The following is a 26,176-nucleotide window of genomic DNA, read 5'->3' as shown; positions in this document are numbered from 1 at the left end:
GTGAACCCTTGTACATTTCCCATCATGAAAAAAAAATGATAGCATATTGTTCCCGATTGTATATATTGAGGTTTCTTAATTATATTGTCCTGAATGACTACTTATTAAAAGACTTTTTATTAAAAAGGAAGAATTTAGGGGCAATGCTCCCTTTCTGATTGATAAAAAGTTCATTGTTTTATTCAGGCTGCCCAGTACAACACGCAAGTGCCTGTACAACACACAAGTGTCCCGTACGACACACAAGTGTCCCGTACGACACACAAGTGTCCCGTACGACACAGAAGTGTCCCGTACGACACAGAAGTGTCCTGTACGACACACAAGTGTCCCGTACGACACATTATTTTGTTTATGATATATTGACAGAAATATTCAGCCAATAGCGGTTTCTAACATAATGAATGTCTTTAGTTTGATAGGATTATCATTATCATCAGCCAAATAAAGTGATTGAAGAAGTCAAAGAGACATAAAGTAAGAAAGTTTGGCTTCAATTTAGAGATGTCCCGTACAACACATTTTGAGTGTCCCGTATGCCACAATGTTCTCGAAAATCTTAATTTACTTTATTTATTCATGAATGTTTATTTTGCTTTCTTTCATAGATGTGTTTGTTCTTGGGTAATTGAATATCAATTTGAGTTCAGTTTCTATGAAAATTATCTGTCCAACTCACAGACTTTAGAGTACAAACTTGAGGTTTCTAAAAAAGCCACTTTTTCTGCGTCCGTATGACACATTACTATTTTAAATCTGTATTATATAGGATGTGAATTCAAGTCATGTTAAGTCTTGGTTTTTCTAACACTCTGGTAGTACTTGATGATCACCTTTAGTTACTGGAATATTTTTATTTTTTTTGGTCAAAAAACTGTCAATTGTTCTCTAAATGTCCCGTACGACACGTATGGAATCACCCACTTCTGTTATGAAGCAATGTTTGCCGAAACTTGGTTTAACTTTCTATAGCTACAGTCCTACCTCTCTTTCTATTATCAGGACGCACACTTACTAAGGTTTTTTTTTTCAAAATTTTTCCAATCTAGTAAGTACATGTAGTACGTGGGGTTAATGAGATTTCAATCTGTACATGTAGTACGTGGGGTTAATGAGATTTCAATCTAAACTCAAAATTCCTACGCAAACTCACTTTGATTACATACATTTTCCAATATAGTCTACCTACCTACCGCATTATATTTTATGAAAATATCTTACCCAAATCACTGAAAGAACTTAGACAGGATAATTTTCCAGTTAATCAGGGCGCAGCGCAACCATTTTATCATGAACAACTTTCCCTTTGATGGACTAAAAAATACCGCTAAAATGTCTCTTTTTGCTTTTTCTCATGGTGATACAAACTCTTTATCCATGATGTATTTTTTTAAAATCTGTATTACATGCCCTCCTATAGAAGGAATAATAATAATAATAATATAGGGTATTTATATTGCGCACATATCCACCTTGTTAGGTGCTCAAGGCGCTCCTATATTACCCGGCTAAGCTAGGCGTTCATAGCGCACACAGCTTTTTAAGGAATTACTTCCTACCGGTACCCATTTACCTCACCTGGGTTGAGTGCAGCACATTGTGGATCAGTTTCTTGCCGAAGGAAATTACGCCATGGCTGGGATTCGAACCCACGACCCTCTGTTTCAAAGTCCGAAGACTAATCCACTGGGCCACAACGCTCCACATGATCTACTGATAGATGTGATAAAAGAGGCAGTTTAAGTGAAATGGGGAGAGTTGTTCACAAGTGACATCACACATCTTTGTCGCATTGCCAATTTGAGGATCTCTATAGCATTAGTGATCGCAATATTCAAGTGCTCATAACTTTCTCATTATTTGTCAATTTTTCTCAAACTTTTGTTGATCTGTTTCTTTGATTTTTCTGTTTTCACACAAGCTATCTTGTTCCAAAGGTTTCATTCTCCTTTAAAAGAATTTATTTAGAAAATCAAATTCAGTTTATATACTTTTAAGATGACAAAAAAACTGAATATGCAAAATGCATGTATATTTGTTTATAATTATGTATAGGCCGGTACCAGTATTTAGAAATATTTGCCATAAAGTTGATATTCAAGCAACACAGATACAGATATTTAACACAAGACAGGTATCATACTTGAGATTAAATTAGGATGATCACTCAACAGCCGACAATTTGTAATATCTTATTCCAAGTAGTTGTCAGTTTTGCAATATTATTGTTTCATAATTATGTTTGGTTTTAGTACTCATACTTTTGCAACTGTTTTCATAAGTATTATAAGTTTATTAAGTTTGCATTTATCTCTTTCATGATATTGTTATCAATTGGTTTTATACACTCAGTTTTAATAATATTCTTTATAGTATAATACAAATTATAATATCCTCCTCCTGCCCATTTTCTTCTCCTCTCCTCCCTCTTCCTCTCCTTATTATTCTATCCTTGATTTGTTCACATAATATTGGTCCAATCATTACATAGGATCACAAACACTGGCGATATATAAACAGAATATTTCAGCCAGTTTGCCGATTAGCATAGTATTTCAGCCAGGGTGAATCAGTATAGACTTTCCAGAAAATCAAAGTAAAATTGTTCTATGTTGCGCATTGTGATTTGTTTACTCTCCGAAATTTTGAGATGTTTTCAAGGCAATAATACACTGTAAACATCCTAAACCTTCTCCCATTACGCCTCCTGTACATTGCAAAATTGTACGACTGCATGCGCGCATTGATATATGCACATTTTGCTGTCAACAAACATTGATCGCAAGTAAGAAAGTAATCAATATGGATGATTGCCAGCATTGGAAATCTAAATCATCAATTAACTGGATCGATGCGTAAATCATTTTCAAATATTATCAGTAAAAGTCATTTTATGACTCAAGAGTTATTGTGATGTTGGTCTCATCAAAGTTTAAGACCATGGGGAAAAAGGAGTTAGGCCCTATTCTATGTATGATTTCTATGTATAGATCTATATGGAAAATAAATTATAACAATTATCAAAAAATTCGCAAAAAATTATGTACGCGAAAATATCAGCTTATACAGTACCATTGGGGGGGGGGGGCAGCTGCGTGTATTGAATATTGGGTCACCCAGTTCCGGATAAATCCCTTATCTGCTGGTCCTAACATGTCCAGATAAGAGAGGTCGGACTGTACTCACCGTGACTCTTCCTGGTATATTGTTACATTAACTTATTTTTTAATATTAAAAAAATAGAAAATGATAAAAAAATTGCTTACCTGAGCCTGGTCATCAGTTTAGCATCCCTCCTCCAGGGTCTCCGATGGTGGCGCTAATAAAATTCACAACCTTAATTCAGCTTGTCAGTAGTTTTATAACTATGTCTTAATTCATTATACATGTAAATGCATAATTCTTTTGATTATTTGATAAAATATCTTGGGCACCAATAAATACAATACTTTCAAAAATGTACTTGTAGATTATTATTGCTGATGATAGCATGACTTTGGAAATCATTTTCAAGCGACAACAAATTGAAAAAAAAGAAAAATTCTATGTACTTTGAATGAAGATAGCAGTATACCGTAATTAACGGTCTATTAACCGCACCTTTTTCTCGGCGAGATAGAAGCAAAAGTCGGGGGTGCGGTTTATTCACGGTGACGGGTCTGAGCCAGCCTGTCGTAACCCTTCCCGAACATGTAAGATGTCTGCCAGTTCACAACACATCGAGTGGCCGGGCGTCGCGGCCCAGGGCAATGTCGTTTAGAGGGGTATGAGCCGCGGGTAATGAGAAGCGATTATTACGATTTTATCAAATATTGTCCATAACAAACGCACCCACCTTCATGACACTAATTTCGACTTTTATTCTCGGTTCAAAGCAGCGAAGTTCCCTGGCTAAGTTCAAAGAGAAGCCAAGCATACTCGGTAATATTTTGATTTGTGTCACATCTGAGCGAGCGCGAGAGTTGAGTTAGCTGCGCTGAGCTAGCTTGCGTTGTATTGTGGTTATAGTGCGACTTAAGCTGGCGCTATTCATTTTAACCCTCGATCCCCTCCAAAGTCCCGTTTCGCGCCAGCTTATTTTTTCTTTCCCGTTTGCTTTTCATAAGATACCATGTACACCACGCGACGAGAGAGACGGCACAAAGCCGTCAAAACAACTGTAAAAAATGCCAATTTCTTTGTTTCTTGAACCTTCCTGTAATCCCGTATCCAAAATTCATGCTAAGACATTGAATGCTAGACACATTCTGAAAGTGATTGTGAGTTTGTGATGCAAGAAATGTGAATGTTTCTTCCTCCTACGACGGGAAAGACACAGATCATTATTTGATAGGATGTACTGGTACCGTATCGTAGTTTGCAATGTACAAGAACGGCAGTGCTGTGTGTGTGTACACTGTGACTGTGAGGTGAGTGAGTGTGTAAGTGGCCACTATTGTCGGGACCTTTCTTTCTTGCAAACATTTGTAGATGAATTGATCAAGAACAGCAGATTTCCGCATACCGGTAATCTCTTTGGATACTTTGAAATCTTTAACTTAGTTTTTGTCTCGCCTGCATAGCAGAGCGAGACTATAGGCGCCGCTTTTCCGACGGCGGCTTTCCGACGGCGGCGGCGGCGTCAACATCAAATCTTAACCTAAGGTTAAGTTTTTGAAATGACATCATAACTTAGAAAGTATATAGACCTAGTTCATGAAACTTGGACATAAGGTTAATCAAGTATTACTGAACATCCTGCCTGAGTTTTAGGTCACATGACCAAGGTCAAAGGTCATTTAGGGTCAATGAACTTAGACCATGTTGGGAAAATTATTTTCAAAATCTTAACCGAAGGTTAAGTTTTTGAAATGACATCATAACTTAGAAAGTATATGGACCTAGTTCATGAAACTTGGGCATAAGATTAATCAAGTATTAGTGAACATCCTGCTCGAGTTTCAGGTCACGTGACCAAGGTCAAAGGTCATTTAGGGTCAATGAACTTTGGTCAAGTTGGGGGTATTTGTTGAATTACCATCATAACTCTGAAAGTTTATGGATCTAGTTCATAAAACTTGGGATATAAGAGTAATCAAGCATCACTGAACATCCCCTGTGAGTTTCAGGTCACAAAACCAAGTCAAAGGTCAGTTAAGGTCAATAAACTTAGGTCATGTTGGGGTAATTGTTGAAGTGGTGCCATCATAACTTTGAAAGTTTATGGATAGAGTGAATGAAATGTGGACATGGGTGTAGTTGACAGTCTTAAGTCTCCGTTCAAATGTCATTTATGGTCAATGAACGTGGTATTATGTCATTATATGAATGATGTTTTTGTGAATGATTATTTTATAGTAGTTTTCAAAGTTAGCACAGCTGCTATATTAAATTGCGTAATGCAGGCGAGACTGCCAGAGGCGTTCCACTTGTTGTTTCTTCGTACCTCAAATATAATGTGAGGATTTTTTTTTTTTTTTTTTTTTTAGTCCAAAGTTGGGGGTGCGGTTAATCCACGGGTGCGGTTTATAGTCCGTTACTTACGGTAAGCCTTTGTCCAGTCTCGACTCCAGATACCCTTTCTAATACCCCTTTCATACTGCGCTTTTCCCCTGTGAACTTCGCTGGCGAAGTTCGCCAGCGAAGGGGAAAGTGTCCAGTATGAAAGGTACACAGGAGAATCGGTGAAACTGTTTCCCCAGCGAAGTTCGCTGGTGAAACAGCCAGTATGAAAGCTAACCGGAGAACTGACGTCAGAGGTAATTTTTTTCCTCCCCAAAATCTCCTGAACTGAGATTGCTAGCTAGCTATTATTTTTGTGGCTAAATATAGAAGGCCACGCTTTATGAGCGATTCGATCATTCCATAGAGTTAAATACCCATGAACATAGTTTTTTTTTTCACTAACAATATTTATTATAAAAGCGTTATTTTACACGCTGAAAATGTGCTTAAAATATCAAAATACATTGATTCTTTTTTGTTTTGCTTCTAATATTTCTAGAATTTTTCTAGCCGTCTTCTAAAAAACTACACTGATAAAATTAATAAGGTGTCTGCAATTAATAAGGAAAGAGTACAATTAAAATTAAAAAAGCGCGCACTCTCATTGACACCGGGTCTGCAATTCCGCCCGAGCAAATCACCCGTCAACTTTCGCCGGGGAAGAGATGTCAGTGCGAAAGGGTACATTTTTTTCTTCCCCGGGTAAGTGAGGAATGCGTGCCGGAGAAGTTTGCCGGTGTGAAAGGAGTATAACTGGCCTCTTCATTTTTCCCAGGTGAACTTCTCCGGATTGCATTCCCCTCTTCCCCGGCGAAGAAAACAGTACTCGCGTCCTTAAAGTGGCTATGCTACTTTCAAAATTTTAATTTTGCGGAGCTGCTGCATTTTTTACTCCTGGCCATGTGCATTGGCTATAGCCTATATAAGACGTTGTTTATGCTCAAGATATGTGCTAAGGAACTGTCTCAAATATCTAACAACAGCAAATAGCAATGCCTAAACCTAATTCCTTTGACACCGGAATATTTGAGCTGGGTCCTCAATTACATTATTACATAATACAGGTAATCATTTTCACTGTATCACATCACCATCCCCTTCATATTTTTAATGGTTGCTACATCAAAAGAAATTTTGTTTAGCCTTTTTTTTTTTTTTTACATAGGACTATGATTATACAGTCTAGAGCATAGTTGAAAACTTTGCTCTTACAACCAAAAATGCTAATTAAATTTGAGCAGTAGAATTATTCCCTGTAATATGATCAATTTCACAGTGTACTATCAACTAAAAATCATTCAAAGCCCTTGCAAAACCAAAACATTGTAGTAAAAATATGTTGATGTGCAGTGTTCAATATGCACATGTCTAAGCAGCATGCTACAATGACACAGAGTGCACACACAGAATCTTTCTTACACACACAATCCAATATGCTGAAGCCATGACTCATGGGTCCATGAATGAAGGCCAGTGATCACATTATGTGAATGGGGTATTAGGATACACATTGCCTTGGCCCTGCTTTTTGTATGGGCACTGGATTGATGTGTGTGTGTGGGTGTATTCATGAGCAAATCATACATGTGCAAGGGTGACATGTACATTGACAACTTACCAGTAGCTAAAAATAAACAACAGTGGCATGTATTCATCATGGGAAAGAAAGTGAACAATCAACTGTTTCACAGCCATATAAACAAAGACACCTTTGATATGGAAATTATCTGATAGTGCATACCTGTATAAAAATTATAACCTGATATAATGAAGAAAAAAATTGAATAGAAAACAGTTTATGGTAATACAATGTAGCTAGTTAGCTACAACTGGTTTATGAAGCTTTTGATTTATAATTTCTGCAATTGGTTACTCCAGTCAGACCCCTAGTCATACTTTTTACCTTCAAGTCTTGTGAAACTTTTAACGCCAAATCCACGACGCGGAGGTACGCGGTTACAAAGTTACGTATATTTTGTAAGTGCATGCTGGACCCAAAATTGCACAAAAATGTGATTTCACGTACAAATCCAATTTTGTGTTATTTGTGACTGAAATAGTGAAAATAAATAATGAAATCACTTAAAACAAACACATGCTTTGATGAAAAATCTGCCAATAAAACTTATTCACTGCTTTTTGATATTTATTCACTGAAAAGCACAGTATTTGTATTTAAGAAATTTGAAAAACTTGGGTTTTGCATGCATGTGTGCTAAAGTAAAAGGGTATCTCACTGTGCGGCAAATGCTTGTGAACATAGTGAATTTGAGATTTTGCTATGGTTAATAAAAGATTGCAAAATGTTGCAAAAAAAGGTTGCAAAAAAGTTTGTAAACATTTTTCATCGTTCAAATAGTTTTTCTTCATAAAGCAAAGAAATTTTGAACATGCTCCTTTCTTTGCGAAGTTTTTTTTCCACAAACAGTTGCTACTGTACGTTTGAAAAACAGTTGTAAACCTTTGCAAACGGTTTTAGGACGGTGTTGCTGAAGTTCTTTTTGATTCGCATGATAGCAACCAATTACCATAGGGCTCTTGTATAGAATCGACCAGGGCCTCGTCTTTCAGAGTTACGATTGATTTGATCAATCTCAAGTATATTGAAATCCATCAATGTCATAATTTTTCTTTAAGAAATTTGCTCAATGTCCTATGAAAACAAAGAGAAGCATACTGAATTGTCAAGAAAACAGTGAATGTATGAATATACATCATTTCTAGAAAATATTGTGAACAAACATGTAATTTTAGATGTTGATGTTTGCTGGCTTTCCATTGTCGCGATTGATCAGATAAATCCCAAATCTTTGTAAGACGGGATAATCCCATGTTTTTTGCCACTTAGCAATATCGATAACCTTTCTCTCGTCGATAATACCCGCTATTATGTAAGGACATGACAGTGATTTTTGCGCGATTACGGAAAATGGATAGAAATTCCTCCAAAATCTGAACAAAATACGAATACTTAATAATCATGTCAATCCAAACATCGTGACTGCACTCAACTCCATTCAATCGTATAGAACACATTCACAAGCGCAAGCTCAATTTTAGCAACCAAAAACAAGTACGAACTAACGTAGAAGGCAGCACAAGGCCGTGTGTTGCTGGCCCTCTACGTTTAAAGATGTGCAGCACGATATCAAAATGGCAGAGAGGCGAAAGTTGTTGACTGCTCAGAACGATGTCCAAAAAGCCCCAAAATTGATGAAATTTCATCCAAACCTAAAATAATGCTAATAACATGAAAGGTGAGGAGGTATTTTTGCTAAATATGTTTGTTAAAAGATGTTGCAGTATGTAATCGTTTACATTTGATGAACATATACCCCTTTCATAAACCCAATAAAACCCAATTATGCGGCTAATAGCAGCATAATTTGGTCGTAAAATCAGAGGAGGACAAGAGTTATCCGCATTATTCTGATGCTGCTATTATCCGCATAATAGCAGCATCGGGACAAGATTTTGAGTTTATGAACTTATTTCATCACTGACGACACAACTATGTGCTCCAGTGTCTTGGAGATTATACTGGTTAAAGAGATAGGACGGTAATTTTCAGCTAACGTCTTGTCGCCTTTCTTGAAGACCGGAGCTATATGCGCTTTTTTCCAATCCTTTGGAAGAACTCCAGATTTCAATGATTGGTTGAAGATGAAGGTGAGAATAGGACTTACTTCTGAGGCCGTCTCTTTCAAAAGGATGGCTGGGATGTTATCCGGACCAGTGGCTTTGGATGCGTCTAGTCCCCTCAGAAGCTTCTCAACACCATTGACATGGACTGAAATGTCTTCCATTGATGGATATCGAGAAGGAAGGATGTTAGGCAGAAGGACATTGTCCGGTTCTGTAGTGAAAACCGATTCAAACTGACGACTAAGGATGTCTGCCTTTTCTTGGCTGCAAGATTTCAGGCATCCTTCAGAAAGGAGTTGCTGAATACCTGTGGAGTCTTGCCTAAGTCTTTTAACATATTGATAAAAGGCTTTTGGTTTTTCTCTTAGGCTTGGACCAATGACGTCATTAAGGTACTCCCATCTCGCGAAGCGAAGGGACTTCTGAACCTGGGATCTCAACTTCCTGAAGAGGCTCCAATCTTCCTGAGATTGACTTTTGAGAGCACGGTTATATACACGATGCTTCTGTCTGATCTTGCTCTTAATTTCCCTAGTGATGTAAGGCAGGTTGAATCTAGTACTGCTCATCTTACTAGGGATATACTTCTCTTTTAGGTATGTCAATTTACATTTCAATGATTCCCAGTTCAAATTGACAGACTTGGTACCAGGACTGTTGATGAAGAATTCTTCAGAAAAGGACCAAAGCTCAGTTCTGATCTTATCAAAGTTTGCCTTCTTATAATTGTAGACTCTGTGAGCTTTACTTTTTTTATGTTTGACAGTACCAGTGAAGTCAATCTGAACAACAGAATCATGATCGCTGATCCCTGGAATCGGCTTAACAGAGTCAATCAATGTAGGATTAGTAGTAAATAAGAGATCTAGCATATTCTGTTGTCTCGTTGGGAAGTTCACTACCTGTTGGAGATTATGGTGGCTAGCAATATCAAGAAGAAGGGTGCATGGTTGGGTACTACTTTTGTAGACTCTTGCAGGGCAAGGCTTGACTGAATCAGAGTCCCAATCAATGTCCGGCATGTTAAAATCACCAGCAAGTACCTTGTAAGCATCAGGAGGAAGTTTACTCAAGGAAACTTCAAGCCCAGGGAGGCCATTAGGATCATTATAATGGGGGTTGTAAAACACTCCGAGATATACATCTTTCTGGCCATGGGACCTCAGCTTAGTCCAAAGTACTTCGCAATCAGCGTCATATTCAGGAAGAGCTACTGCGAGCAGCGTTTTCCTAACTGCAATGAGGACACCTCCATGACCATCATTGCGGTCTTTCCGCCATATGTCATACGTATCAAGATGTGTTAGAAAAAGCTCCGAGTTAGAAATAGTATCATTTCCCCAAGTTTCAGTTCCAAATATTATATCTGGATGAACAGAATTTATAAGATTGGATAGGGATTCGACTTTGCTTCTGAGACCTTGGAAATTGATGACTACAGCTCTCAGTTTCCTATTAGTATTACCAGATTGCGGGGACTTCTTACGAGAAGGTGAAGGTTTGTCACCACTTGTATTCGTTGGTGAGGACATAGCAATTGGTGCGAAGAAGGGAGACTTGTCCTCAAGTAGAGAGGAAAAACTGTTCGAACATTCAATCTCAGAGGAGCTATCGAATAAGGACGATGCAAAATTTGGCATGCCGCACGAATAGCAGATCCAACTAACATTCGATGCCTGAAGGGCTTCATACGACGGTGTGTGCATATTCAGACATTTTACATGGTACCAAATATCACAAGAATCACAGCATATACCACGTTGATTCCATCTTACCGATTTCTTGCACAGACCACATGGATATTTAATAGGGCCTGGATTAATCTGGACATCATTAGATAATGTCAAGGCAAGAAGTAGGACATAAGAAGTAAGCTTAGCTTTATCAATCCTCACATAAATATCAGGATTGTGACAGAGTGTGACTTTGGACAGATTTCTACACTTCAGGTTAAGCACACACAACTCTCTAATTTGAGATTGCAGAGATAATGGAAAGTTCTTACTTGAGATCTGTTGATAACTAGAATGAGACTGGTTGGGTTTGATGTGACCAGTGACGGTGTCATAGTTGGAGAATTCTGTAGATGTAGGAAGCAGGCTGGAAATGATGAGTATGAATGTGAGCAGGAACAAAGCTGGTGTAAAAGAAATCATGATGACCAGGTCCCAAAATTGCAGAGACAGATGAAGAAAATTAAAATATAGAGTCCGCCAGGTCCTTGTATTGAAGTAAAAACAATGTCCAAACTGGATTCAAAATGGCCGAATTCCCGCCGGGAAGTGCATACGTCATAGATGGAGGGAGACGCGCAGGACACTAGAAGCTATGGATGGGACTGTAGCATTCAATTGCACACATCGGGCTGGCAGGATCCAATTTTGAAAGTCTAATTTACACTTTATCCTTGGACTCAAAAGGGCTAAAATTTGCTCCAATATCATGACGAAACATAATCCAACAAAAAGATGAGTCCATTAAATTAACAAAATAAACAAAAAAATAAAGAAAATTAAACAAAAATGGGCAGTGCCCAAAGCACGTCCTCCTCACACGCGCGTCCAACTTGCTATGATAATTGCCATGGTGCGGTCACCCTTTTCCAACACAACCGCATCGGAGGGGGCGTGTCCAGTTGTCATGACGATTATCCACCTTTTTCAGGACGGGCGCTCGTAAAAATAATGCAGATAATTTTCGGAGTTTGTGAACGCAATTTTTATTGAATTATCCGCATTACTCTTAGGCGGCTAATTGGAGGATAGGTTTTATTGGGTTTATGAAAGGGGTAATAGATTTTAAAGCATTCTTGGTACAATGGCAGATACAAATTTTGACCAACGCGTGTATTGTGACACCGCTAATCAATGCATAAAAAAACCCAACAAACTATGCGGGGAAACTGTTTTGCCGGGGAAGTTCTCCTGTGTACTGTACCTTTCATACTGGACACTTTCCCCTTCGCTGGCGAAGTTCGCGAAAAGCGCAATATGAAAGGGGTATAAGAAATGTCACATCTTGTAAACTAAAATATTTGGGTCCTAATTTCGTGCAAGTGTCATTAGGTGGTTTCAAACCGCCTCGATCATAAGAATCCCCGTTAAATTACGAGAACTTTTTAAGGCTAAAAAATACCCATTAATTAGTCCTGCATTCACACCGCCCCGAAACATACCCTTCGGGATAAGTTCCTGAAGTTACGAGCATGCGCAGTATGGTCTGTATAAGCAGGCAAGGCGCGAGATTCAAAATCACTAGCCCAGCAGCCACCCACGGCGCCCGCGCCCAATGACACGCTGGGCTAAAGGTTCCCGTAAATTGCTTTCTGCGACCTTGGAAAAATCCCTGCGAAAGTTCTCGTAATTTCGCCATATACCTACTATTTAGCGGGTATTTTCTTTCGGGGAAATTACGCGTAGTTTGCTTTCACATTACCAAAATACCTGGTATTTTCTGATCGGGGTAAATTTCCCAATCAGAGAATACCTGGAACTGACAAACTTCGAGGCGGTCTGAAACCACCTAGTGCAGCATTGCACAGTCATTCCATACACCTTTAAATTTTATTGAGTTCTGACAGCAACTCTGGGCCCCCATAGCCTATTGAAAGCCTTTTAAGTATGGGAGTAGAGTAGTTATTGGACCATGGGTATTGTAATAAACAAAAAAGGTTTTATTGTTTGCCCAGTGCCAGTCTTCTCATCACAATTGAACTTGCTAATACCAAGGCAAACAGTACAATAGATCCTCTGGCCAAATAGGCTTGGGCTGTGGTTGAATAAGAGCTGATTGCATCATATTACATAACACCCTGTGCATTGGGCCTGCATATTAATAAAAGGTATGCAGTTAAATAAGAGGAGGCTCCATAAGCCCAAGCAGGGGAGTGATGAAATCTTTCTTGGAAGGCCCTTCCAAAGGGCAATTTACTCACTCTAAAGGTGGTACTCAGAAATAATCTATACACTGTCAATGGGACAGAGGATCAAGACTATTTGCATATTACTGTTCACTGTTAGACAGATTAAAGCCTGTGCCAGTGCAGAAAAAATATAAAAGGGAAAAAGGTTCTTCAATTTCTACCCATTTATGAGCCAACTATCAAGCAAATGGCAGATCTTCAGCTACACCATTAAAGTACATGTCGGGCATACTTGTATGCCTTCATGAAAAGTGAAACAAATTTTGCCAAACATCTCTAGATCTCGTCCTGGAGATTTATATACAACTGTATCTGCTTTTTTTGCTATGTATACCTACTGACATTCATATATATAAATATAAATTGTAATTTCTTGTTGATATCATTCGCAAATGTGTAATTCATGGAGCTGGATAGCTGATACTTTTTATAAAACTCTTGATTGAATGAATTATGCACTCTGTGTTTATTTTGTAGTTTGTATAGTGTCTCAGAATCTCAAAGAAGGTCTTTAGGACCCTATATAATACCTGTGTTGAAAAATCACATTAATATTTGTTTGATCTACATCTCATTTTTTAAAGTTTACATTTTTTTAGCCAAGAGGTTGTTGTGTGCAAGATGTTATCACAATCAAATAAAATTTACAATTAAAATAAAAGGTCTTTATTAAAATGTTCATATCTTATGCGAAAATTGCTGTTTGGTATAAAACCATTTCTTAATCATTGATTGGGCATGAAAAAATGTATACAGCCATTCCATTGTGACTCGCGTGATATTTACACAAAATTTCAACTTCTTAAGATTAATTACTTGAAAATCATATATTGTAGACTTGTATTCCTATTTATTTTCATCAAAGTATCGATGATACACATTGTCCAACAAAAATTTCAAATTTATAGTCATTTTTGTAGGAGATATTTCAATTTGTTTGTTGTGAATCACGTGACGCGACACTTTTAAAGATTCCTGACCTTACTGTATTTGTAATTTCCTGAGAAGATACCAGATTTTGATAAAAAAATTTTGAGAGTATTTTGAAATATCTGGAAATATTATGTTAAAAATTCATTGACGTCTGATTTATTGTTTTGAGTTGATTGCCATTCGAAAATGTGACTCGCGTGACACTGGAGTGTGACTCACGTGACATTTATAATTTTGGACTACAAATTGAACATATAATCATGATTTTATACAGCGAAATGGACCAAATTTCATTCAAACAGAACATCTATGGTCATTTGCACCCCCTTTATCTTTAAAACAAAGGAATTTTAAAGTCATAGATGATACATCTACTTACACGAAAGTAAACATGTGGGACTACATATTGTAATCCCATATGTGTTAATAGCATTTAACGTTTTTCTGAATAAATTCAGGCCTAAATAATTGACATCTGCCTAAAAAATCACAATCATCCTTTTTCCCCAAAGTACTGCTTGTTTTGTGACTCGTGTGACATACCCTAAAAAACCTAATTGGGACTCGCTTGACAGCACTTTAGGTTTTTTCATAATGAAGGGGTCTCCAGTTGGCAATCTTCTTTGCTGGTTTGATTTAGGACTATATGCTCCTTACTTCAACTACAAATTATACTGCCTAATACTTTTTAAGTAGACTAAACTACAGATGGAAAAATTGTCAATCTCGGTTTAAAACAGTGCAAAAAACAAAGTGATATGCTGAAAAGACTATAAGATTTGACAGAATACAAAAAATTGTGAATTTACAGACAACAGAACACGTTTTTATTTGTGTCATTAAAAAGTTACAAAAAAATATTAAAAAGTGTGTGTTGTATTTGAGACAGTTCCTTAGCACATATCTTGAGCAAAAACAATGTCTCATAGCACATTGAACATGGCCCAGAGGGGCACAAACTTAGCAGCACCTCGAAAGAAACACATTGAAAGTAGCATTGCCACTTAAAAGAGGCAAGTACTGTACCCACACCATGTTTTGTATTAAATTTTACATATATCTTTGTTTCTTCCTTTTTTTTGACTGGAAGCCTATGAACTAAACATGCCTGATGGGGCAAATGAGCCACCCCCCCCCCCCCATTTGAACATAATTAACATTATGGTTACATCTCAAAACAGTAAAATGCAGTGTAGACATCTCCACACTTGCTTATGTACACTAAAAGTTTCAATTTCTAATAGAACATGTAGAAACATAATAATAACTATAACGATTGAAAACACAATCCAACAATTTTTTAAATCATAGTATTGAATAGGATTGATAAATAAATCCTTATAGGAGAATGAAACCTTTGGAACAAGAGAGCTTGTGTGAAAACAGAAAAATCAAAGAAATGCTATGGAGATCCTCACATTCGCAATGCGACAAAGATGTGTGATGTCACTTGTGAACAACTCTCCCCAATACTTAAGTATATATTTCACTTAAAGTTGAATTAAGAAGACGATTCCAAATATTGAGATATTTACATTAATAGCAACCTTACAACCCCCAAACACTAAGAGGTGATTCGACCCCCCATTTTCTTTTTTCAAAATAGTGAATTTGAACGATTTATCCCTACCCATTTTCCCTGAGTTCGCTCATGCAATGCCTACCGAGACGGGTGTTCTTTGACTGTGACGTCACCGGGGGGTATTCGGTCCCGGTGTAGTAAACAAGGCAGTGCCGTTTTGTGTACTATACACGTACGCCTTCATATTTACTTTTGTGTCAAAACTTCATTTTATCGCTATTGATTTTATGTGAACGATACTGAAAGGAAGTAATAATTATTCAAAGACATATAGTCAATAATATAACCCTACATTGTTAAAATTGTTCTTCTTTGTAGCGATTTTAGACAATTTTAATGCCTTGTTTTCGTTTGGGACTGTGTCCGTGGCGAAACAAGTCATAATGGAATAAACTGCAGTTGAAGTTGTATCTACGAGCCGTAGAACTTGCAAAGAGGAAATGATTAAAAGTATATTTATGGCCGTACTATTATTCCTAATATGTAAATTCCCTCAGAATGATACCATAGACCCTAAAGGAATAATTTCAAGGCGAATAATATTAAATTTGATCAAGATCTTCTCACCAGTCGATAACGTAGCAGACGTGTTATTATGACATATTTATCCGCGTGTGACGCGGCTCTTGCAAAAAACACAGTTGGTTGTGGAATTGCTTTGTGCCGACCGGCCGCCCGCTCCGGCTCAGCTAGCTGTCGAGCTACCGTACTATACCGCATACCTTTCTTGTTGTCTTCAACTCACTTGCGAATTGCGTTTATATGTGTGACGATGACCTCTAGCGTAATTAAATATAGAAAACAACTCGGAAGGCCGAGAAGAATAGTACGTTTGATTCAAGATTGTTCTGTGGAATGAGCTATGAGTGGAAATGATCCAGAGGATATAAAAATGGAGTCAAAGACAAAAGGAAAGAAGAAAAAGACGCCAGGGGATCGCTGCATGGTCATGAACTGCGGGTCGACACATACCGGTACCAGACCACTACTGTACAGTACACTCAATGCCTGGGTGTTGTGTGTATTGTATAGGCGTGCAGCGCGCACAGAGCTGAGCTAGTCCCGGAATTACTTTCCAGCTACTCACTTGATGGAACATCGTGATAAAATAAATGAGAAATAGTGAAAATATCATTCATTAACTCACTGTTTGCAATCTTACATCATGATTTAAGAGTTCATGATAGTTATTCATACTGTTTTTTTATAAAGGGAAAGTAAAGATTTGTACATACGATTCCAATTTGTTTGATTTGAGTTGCTTTGGAAAAAAAAGTAAAATCATCTTTCTCTCTCTGCATAGCATTTCTGTATTATATCCGGACACCTCTTATACTAAATTCCCCCCCCGGTGACGTCACACTCAGAGTGATTTTTCTGTACACTCGTCTCTCGGGCTCTGACAGGTGGCTAATTTCATAGACTTTCAAAGCAAAATATTGAGAAGGCAGAGTATTTTTGTGACATGCTATCTGTTTGAACAACTGATATATACTATATATTGTGTGTGGAACCCATATTTAAGGAAACTCACCCCCTTCTTAATTCAACTTTAAACTGCCTCTTTTATCACATCTATCAGTAGATCATGTGGGTAATTCCATAGGTTGGTGGACATGAGCTCAATGTGTGTTTGTACATATAGCCCATCTGAACTGTAACGTGAGTAACCACTTTATCTGCACCCCTAGTAAAAACCATGTGTTCTTTATTTTTTGAATCATATACAAATCACATATCACACATCCTTGTCGCATTGCCAATGGGAGGATCTCCATAGCATCAGTGATTGCAATATTCAAATTCTCATATCTTTCTCATTATTTGTCCGATTTTTCTAAAACTTTCTTTGTTCTTATTCTTTGGTTTTTCTGTTTCGACACAAGCCTATTTGTTCCAAAGGTTTCATTTCCCTTTAAATAAGGCTGTTTGGAAAATAATTAGATATCAATCCTGTGATTTTTACTAGTAAATGTTTGATTGTATCAATCAACTGAACAATTATTACTTTGAACATAGCTACACAAAATATTTTTTAATCAAGCGGCCTCATTTGCCCCATTCGATGGGGCAAATAAGGCCCCCTGACATTGACAACAATATTTAATGCTCATTAATATGCAAATGAGATTGATTAGTTACTGTAGAACCTGTATTAGATATCTAATCGATGTTTCTACTGCTATGCATTGAAAAGATATGATTTGAATTATGAAACAGGTGGCTTTATTTACCCCACTGAGCCCACTCTCCCCTACTTGTAGGTTATTCCAATATAATAGAGACTTTTAGGAGCAGTGAACGAGAACGACGTAGCAGTCGTCAGATCGCTCGAGTCAACGTCGTCGTCTGCCCTTGTTCACTACAGATGCAAATACTTTAGATTTCACTCGACTTTAGATTTCACTCGTGTACGTACGTCCACGTAAAACAGCGCGATAAACAGCGGCTCATGACATGCTGCCTGACCCGTAAGATCTGGCGTACCATCGCCTGGCGACCCGGTTGGGTGATGCGAAGGTGCAACTTATGCACACTTGCCCTTTCACTTTCTTTGATTCCTTTTTACGCGAGTTAGGATATATATTTTGGAAATCAGAAAGCAATTTCAAATATTATAAACATAATGCATCGTACAACTCACATTAATTTTGTGAAAAGTCACTGAAAACTGTGTTTTAAAAGGGAAAGTTTGGTCTTCATGCTGGGCTCGAACGGTTAAAATGACGTCACTCACGTGCACGTCGACTATGATTTTGGAGAACCGCAAAATGGATGTGGCGAGGTTCTCGATTCTGATAGTGGACGTGTGTGAGGACCTGAGGCATATGGAACGCCAAAAAATGACGTCATCTCGTATCAGTCGTCTATGTCGACGTGCATTTCTAAAAGTGCTCAATACAAAGCCAGATTTGAATCTTGATATATCTATTACCTACATGTATGTACTTTTCAACTTACAACTTTTTTCCCTACGAGTACAATCTTTAGAGTCCATTCAACTCAGCTTATATATATGCTGCAAGCCTTGAGGTTTACCAAAATTCTTCGTTCAAAGAGTAGGCCTATTTATTTGGACACATTGTTTGGTTGATTATGAGTTTCTGTCTTTGTGTGACCAGCCAACTAATCAAACTACTTTGATGCATTTGTAACATCTGTCTTTATGTATGCATAGGACCTACACATGGAGATACTTTGTTTCCAATATCAAACTTTTTAATAATCCACTTGCAGGCATATGGGCCTATATATTTCAACTCAAGCATACTCCAGCCATTTTCATTTTTTATTCTTTTTTTTTTTAAGTGGATATAGTAAAGAATCCCCCAGAACTTTGAAGGATTGGAAGGATGCAGTCAGAGATTATGAATGCTTATCATTTTAGGAATTAATCCCTCTGAATGCATCAGATAATGAGTTTATTTCTCACATTCATAAGATGAATACATGAGAACTTGTAATTGACATATATTTTTCTAAAAAGCATGATATCAATGTCATCACTTGAAATGAAAATACATGCATATTAATGTGCAAAGTGATGGTGATCACATTTTATCCTTCAAATATCAAGTCTCTCATCATAATTGTAATTATACCTGGCAGTTTTTCCACAAAGAGTCAAGTATGTATAATCTCATCAATGAATTCAAGTATAATTTATATTAGTTTTTGTGAAATGTCACCTTGTGACAGAGAGGACTTAAAGGATTATTTTTTTTACTTTGCATAATATATATTCTGGCTTGCAATAGAAGACGGGCCGCGGAACGGTTTTCAAAGTGGGGGGGCTGACCATGCAAAAAATCACAATCATATGGTCATTTTTACGTTTTTGTACACGGTTTTGGAAAAAAGTGGGGGGGGGGGGGCTGAAGCCCCCCCAGCCCCCCCGCTTCCGCGGCCCCTGGAAGATATTTACTTACAAGAATGAAGGCCTAATTTTTTTATTTGTACTTGAAGGTAACATTGTAATCTCTTCTCATGCAGGCTGTTCCCATCTTTGAAACTTTTCTGCCATATTTGTGAAATAACATCCAGGTGGTGGAGAGACCTGCTGATTCATCTTTTCTTTCTTCACTTGGGATTACCTGTTTGGGGCCCTTGACTCACAAGCAGTGGAAACATAATGCATATGGTGTGGAAATAAACTGAGATTGTATAGAAAATATACTATGTGAACACAATGAAGGATGTAGACCCTATAGTAGTCATCCAGGTCCTTGTGTTACAGTATATAAAATAAAACCAAAACATATATTTTTTATTTAAGGAGATACATCTATCATTAATTTTAAGTCTTAAATGAGTTAAGTTGTGTATTTATAAGAAAACACAACTTAAGGCCCTTTTCAAAGATACTTTGCTTGACAGGTCCATAGGTAAATTCACTTTATTCACTCTCAGTAAGCTGGAGTGTTCTCTTGATGCTTTTGGAACATTTTAAGGTATTCATGCACTCTCGTTCTTGCAACCAAATTCTCAAGTTTTCATGTTCATCTTTAATATACTTACAGTAAAATATATAAAAGCACATGCAAAAACACACAATGTCTCCTAATAATATCAATGGTTCCTTGCACATTTTCCAGTCATATGTAACCCTGATCTGATCTATCATATATACCCTTTTTACACAGGATTTTCTTAACCCCGGACTATCGCTAACCCCGTACTATCCTTAACCCCGTACTATTTTTTTTCCTTTTTACACATGCCAAATTGTCATTGCTAACCCCGGATAAGGAATGCTTGCTTTTCACACACGAAACTCGCTAACCCCGGACTAGTGGTTTTTGTCGATCATTCGTAGTACAAGTACTTCACTCGTACCATTTTACACACGCTACAATTTCCTTAACCCCGTACTATAGGTGGGGCAAAATTGCCATTTAGCCCCACCTATAGTACGGGGTTAAGCTTAGCCCACTTTCGTTTTACACTAGCGATCTTAACCCCGTACTATTTCTCTTAGCACCGCAATTGCTGGGATAACCCTGCTTTTTTGCAGGGCCAAATAATCCCGTACTAAAGGTGGGGTTAGCCCACTTTGCAAAAATGCTGTGTAAAAAGAAAGTGGGCTAAGCTTAACCCCGTACTATAGGTGGGGCTAAATGGCAATTTAGCCCCACCTATAGTACGGGGTTAAGGAAATTTTAGCGTGTGTAAAAAGGGTAATAGATAATTAGAGATAAACCACAGGTTTATAAAAGTGAGGGGACCCAGAAGACCACATCAATTCGATTTCTTCTGTATTGATTCAGAGATAAGCGTCCTGGATTGCTTTTTGCATTCGCAGTTGCAAGGGATTATTCCCTGAAAGTGATTGTGAATAGGGTCTTGCAGGGAGCTCTAGCTATTTAGACCTACATTGTTTATTTGTTGTTGCATCAAAATTAAAGTGAGAGAATGAAGTATATATTTTATACAGTCAGAGTTTATATGTCACTCTGCAATAGAAGGAAGCTATCTGTTTTCATTGGGGTCATCCTCACTGGTGATGCATGCCAAGTTTTGAGGTTAATCCATGCCTCATCCTCCCTCTTTATACTCAGGAAGTCAGAACCTGCTAGTCATGAGGAGGCATACAACTAGACTTCACAAATAACCAGTGTATACACACTGCATTATTCTCTTTGATATTTATTTTTGTTCACAGAGATGTTGTAATGCATTGTAAAGCATTTCACGAAACCATCAAAATAAGTTTACCAACGTATTGAATGATACATGTACACTACCAGTCACAATCCTTTAATCACTATTACCTGTTAAAACCAGAGAATAATAGATTCAGTGGACCAAATCTATTCTCTGGTTTTAACAGGTAGTAGAAGAGGCTTTTAGAATAGCACGTAGTCATAAATGACTGCTATGAGATGACATTTTTAGGCATTGCGCATGCGTCACGTCCTCACCCTCGGCGACTATCAGAATTGAGAACCTCACCACCTCCATATTGCCATTTTCCTAATTTATAGTCGACGTACACATGCGTGACATCGTTTTAACCGGTCAAGCTCAGCATGAAGATCAATTGCAATGGATCATTTCCCTCGTAAAACACAGTTTTCAGTGAATTTACACAAAATTAATGTAAAAGATGGATTTATTACATGTATCATTATATGAAATTGTTTTCTGAACTTCAAAATATATCGCTATATCTCCTAACTAACGTAAAAAGGAATTAAAGCAAGTGAAAGAGCAAGTCTGCACAAGTTACACTTTTGCATCTCCCAACCAGGTCGTGACGCGATGGTACACCAGATCTTCCGGGTTGGGCATGGTGTCATGACCCGCTCGCCATCACGCTGTTTTTATATGGATGTACGTACACATACTCGTCGAGTAAAATCTAACATATCTGTAGTGAACATACATGTGGATGATTACATTGACACACCAGATCAGTGGACTGATAAACCATTTTTGTTCACTCATTCTTAAACTCTTTAGTGATTCAAAGAACTGTGACGGGTAGTGTATGTGCAATGTATTAAGATTGAACGTGATGTCTATGAATATGTTCTGTGGCTCGATTTTTGTGATCTATTGCCTTAGGTTTGTGCTTCTCTCTTTCTGTATTAAGAAAAGAATACTGTCAGCCTACACTTATCTTCAAACCACGAATCACTTTGGACCTTTCCCCGAGTGTTACAGGTGCAGAGAAGGAATGGAAACTTGTAATAAAAAAATAGTTATAAATAAAATCAAACTTGGCTTCAAGTTATTGAATCAGAATTGTATTTAAGACACATGTAGGATTATCATGGATATTCACTATAACTCAAAATATGCAATCCCCACTAGGTGGTTTCAAATCCTTGAAGAAACCACCTTGATCACAAGAATCCCTGTTGAATTACGAGAACTCTTTTAGGCTAAAAAATATCTGATAATTATTTCCATCGCATTCACACCATCCCGAAACATACCCTTTGTGAAAGTTCTCTAAGTTACAAGCATGCGCAGTACGGTCTGATATGCAGGCACGGCGCGAGATTATAAATCGCTAGCTCAGCAGCCACCCACGGCGCCTGCGCCTAAATACATGCTGGGCTAAGAAAGTTCCTGTAATATTCACCCCGCCCTGAAACATATCCTTTTGGGATAGTTCTCAAAGTTACGAGCATGCGCAGTACAGTCTGATATGCAGGCAAGGCACAAGATTCAAAATTGCTAGCTCAGCAGCCACCCACCACGCCCGCGCCCAACAACATGCTGGGCTGAGAAAGTTCGCATAATTTGCTTTCACACTGCCAAAATACCTGCGCCTTGGAAAATTCCCAGCGAAAGTTCTCAATTTGACAAGTACCTACTATTTAGCTGGGTTTTTTTCTTTCAGGGATACTACATGTAATTTGCTTTCACACTGCAGAAATTACCTGGTATTTTCTGATTGGGGTAAATTTCCGATCAGAAAATACCTGGAACTTAGAAACCACCTACTGAAACATCTTTAACGAAACAAAAAGAATAAAAAAGAAGTGCATGGATTTGTATATTCTTTGTTCATTTAAAGAGAAAGTCCACCCTGTATTTAAGTTGGTTTAAGCATGTAAAGCATGGGTTACACCAGAACCGAATCAGCTGCGAATCCATCCAGATCCATCCAGATTCGGGAGTATTCTGTTCTCTGCGAATGCAAGAAAATTTGGGAGGGTTTCGGGAACATTCGTAGAGGAATTTGGCTCATTTTGAAATGTTTAATATCTCCAAAATACTCCCAAATGTGGCCACAACAAATTTAATTCAGGCCACATTTGGATCATTAGGGGAGGCATTAGGAGTATTATGGGCAAAATTGGGACATATTCGTATCATTTGAGGAATAATGGTCCGAGCTCAGCACATTTTGCCATATTTGTTCTGATACTGGTCAAAATTTGGGTCATCATTCAGCTGTAATCGGAGCAATCAGGCCACATTCAGCTTCATTCTGGCCATCTTTGTCCTGATTCATGCCTGGTTGCCACTGTTCAGGTGGCATTCGGCTTTAATCGGGATGGCCGAAATTGATTAATTCTTGGTGATTCTGTGCTGAATCAGGACCTCTTTGGGACCCATTCATCTCTATGCGGGGAGCTCCCTGAATCGGAGACGAATTGGTTCTGAATCCCTCGAATCAATCCAAATCAGGCCGTATTCAGGCAGAATCGGTCCAAATTTATTCGGGAGAAATCTGTTCTGGTGTGCCTGGCCACTGCCTGTAAGCCTAGTCCCTGGAAGTGGAAGCATGTCAACATGTGACACATTATTTTAAAATAATGGTGTATGTTTTAAGCATATATGAAATAAAGTGTCCCATTATGATTGAGCACAGGGGGCTGTTTCATAAAGCTGTTCATAAGTTAAGAGTGACTTTAAGAAGGACTGGTGATTATTCAATAAAGGTTCACCAGTTCTTAAAGTCGCACTTAACTTGCAAACAGCTTTATAAGTTTGTAAGTGTATAGTGACTTTAAGAACGACTGGTGATTATTTCTTGTTGTAAATTATATTCACCATTAAATATTCATTGGTGATTAAGAAAGGTTCACCAGTTGTTTTTAAAGTCGCACTTAACTTGCTAACAGCTGTATGAAACACCTGCCAGGTACAATTTCCATAAGAAATGGCACATTAATGGAAATTTATGTTACCATGGTGACATGATAGGTAGATACTTTTGTGACATTCCTTGATAGACTATTGCCGAAGTCAGTTGTGATAAATGTTGAAATAAATTATCTATTTATTAAAACCATTTTCATATAAGGTAGACTTGTACTCTTTGACGGTCATGTTTATTAAAACTTATTAATATTTTGTCCATTGCGATGTGGTATTTATTGTCTCTAATGTTCTATTTTGCTTCTTTCCTTTTTTCTTTGCAGGCACAACGGTTTATAGTAACGTCATTATTAGGAAACCTCAAGATGTGATAGCATTTCCAGAGGAGCCCCTGACATGGAGTTGTCAGGCGGACTTCAGGTTTGTGGATACACCAGACCATGGACCGTTTGAGAGAGTATGGGCATTTGGCCAGCAAATTGGCCATCAAATTTTAAACTCTACAATGAACGAGCACAAGTATGTGCTAGCAAATGGGTCACTTTACATAGATAGCGTGGTGGCCCAAAGAGACAGTGGGACTTACAGGTGCTGTGTCAAAAATATAACAGGGATTCAGTGCAGTCAGGAAGCACTTCTCCAAATTGCTGGTAAGCATCGTCAGTGTACCTGTTTAACCTTAGCATGTTGTACAATCAAGATGACCATAGTTTTTTGGTTTTTTTTCTCATATCACTTGTTAGCTTTTCTAGATTCTGAGGGACTACACTTAATTTCTGCCTATGCCCTGTTCTAAGTAAAGTTTATCTGAGAATTGCATGTTTTTGCTCACTGTAAATCATTCAAATTTTTGAGGTTCCTGGTATAAACATTGATAAAACAAACAAAACAGTTTGGTTTCTTTTGATGAGAAATTGCTCACAAATATTTCCTCTAATTTTCCTGCTTTGACTGTTTGATTGAAATGTATCAATACAGGGGAAATTGATGAAGGTTATTCAATTATTTAAGTAATGCTTGAATAGTGATGATTTAATCCGGATTAGGTGGATATTTATCAAACTGTAAATCCCATCATCATGAGTGGTGGAAATCCCAATTATTATGAAATTCTGAAAGTTTTTGAAAATTTAATGCATAGTTTAGAACAGGAAATGGAGGAAGCATAAACTTCAAATGTGTACAGTCAAGAAACTATCTGGATGTCCTTTTGTGGTTTATCCAATCAACCACAACTATGGAAAGCCAACAATGTCAACATCCATAATCCATGTTTGTTCTAAATATTTTCTAGATTGAAGTATATTCATATATTCATACATTCATCTTTTTTTTTTAATTGAGTGTGCTTCTCTTTGTTCACAAAGAACATCTTGCAAATTTCCTTTGGAAAAAATTATGACATTGATGGATTTCCATATAGTTGAGGTTGATCAGATATCTTGTAACTCTTTGTAAGACCGGGCCAAATTTGAACTGTGAAAAGATTGTTATTGCTTTTACATCTTGATATTTTGCAATTTAATTTGTCCTCACCCCCCCCCCCCTCTGAAAATGAAGTTCCGAGATGTGTTTGAAACAATGTGATAATGTTTTTATCATTGCAGTGTAGAATAAGTTTTTACCTTCATTATGCTCCCATTCTTAATCCAGTCATGATTGCATCAGCTAACTTACTCCTCCAACATGTATTGATGTTCTTTAATACCTGTATTATTCACACTTTTTAAATATGTAGGCCTACATGTCTTACAGATGCATGAGAAATATAATTGGAAGGTGTTGACAAAACCTTTTTGACACTGTAAACAAACCTGTGTTTCCTTGTATACACATGTACACTTTACAGGCATGCTGATCTGAAGTAGTGACCTGTGTTGTTAGATGGGAAATCTAGAGCACAATTTATGGGGAAGTGGTGACAGGTTGTGATATATCTCTTAAAGGGGAAGTCCACTGCAATTGAAAGAAAGGAAAATGAACAATTATAATGCTGACAATTTTATCAAAAGTAATGCAAAATAAAAAAAAGTTCTGGCATTTTAAATTTC

At 37.6% G+C, this 26,176-nt stretch overlaps 1 protein-coding gene across 1 annotated transcript in view; it reads left to right on the top strand.

Moving 5' to 3' along the window:
• The first annotated feature begins 11,156 nt into the window (after window positions 1–11,156).
• The window catches only part of LOC129255628 (protogenin-like), a 57,112-nt gene continuing 42,092 nt past the window's right edge, over window positions 11,157–26,176 (top strand). Inside the window, exons 1-2 of the mRNA XM_064095970.1 lie at window positions 11,157–11,250; window positions 24,449–24,582. Of these exons, the coding sequence (XP_063952040.1) occupies window positions 11,157–11,250; window positions 24,449–24,582 (228 nt within the window). The remainder of the gene's footprint in view (window positions 11,251–24,448; window positions 24,583–26,176) is intronic.

The sequence above is a fragment of the Lytechinus pictus genome, chromosome 3 (genome assembly GCF_037042905.1).
Source record: "Lytechinus pictus isolate F3 Inbred chromosome 3, Lp3.0, whole genome shotgun sequence".
In the NCBI taxonomy this organism is placed as follows: Eukaryota; Metazoa; Echinodermata; class Echinoidea; order Temnopleuroida; family Toxopneustidae; genus Lytechinus; species Lytechinus pictus.
The sequence above is the reverse complement of the archived record's forward strand: the minus strand, read 5'-3'. Positions and strand labels throughout refer to the sequence as shown.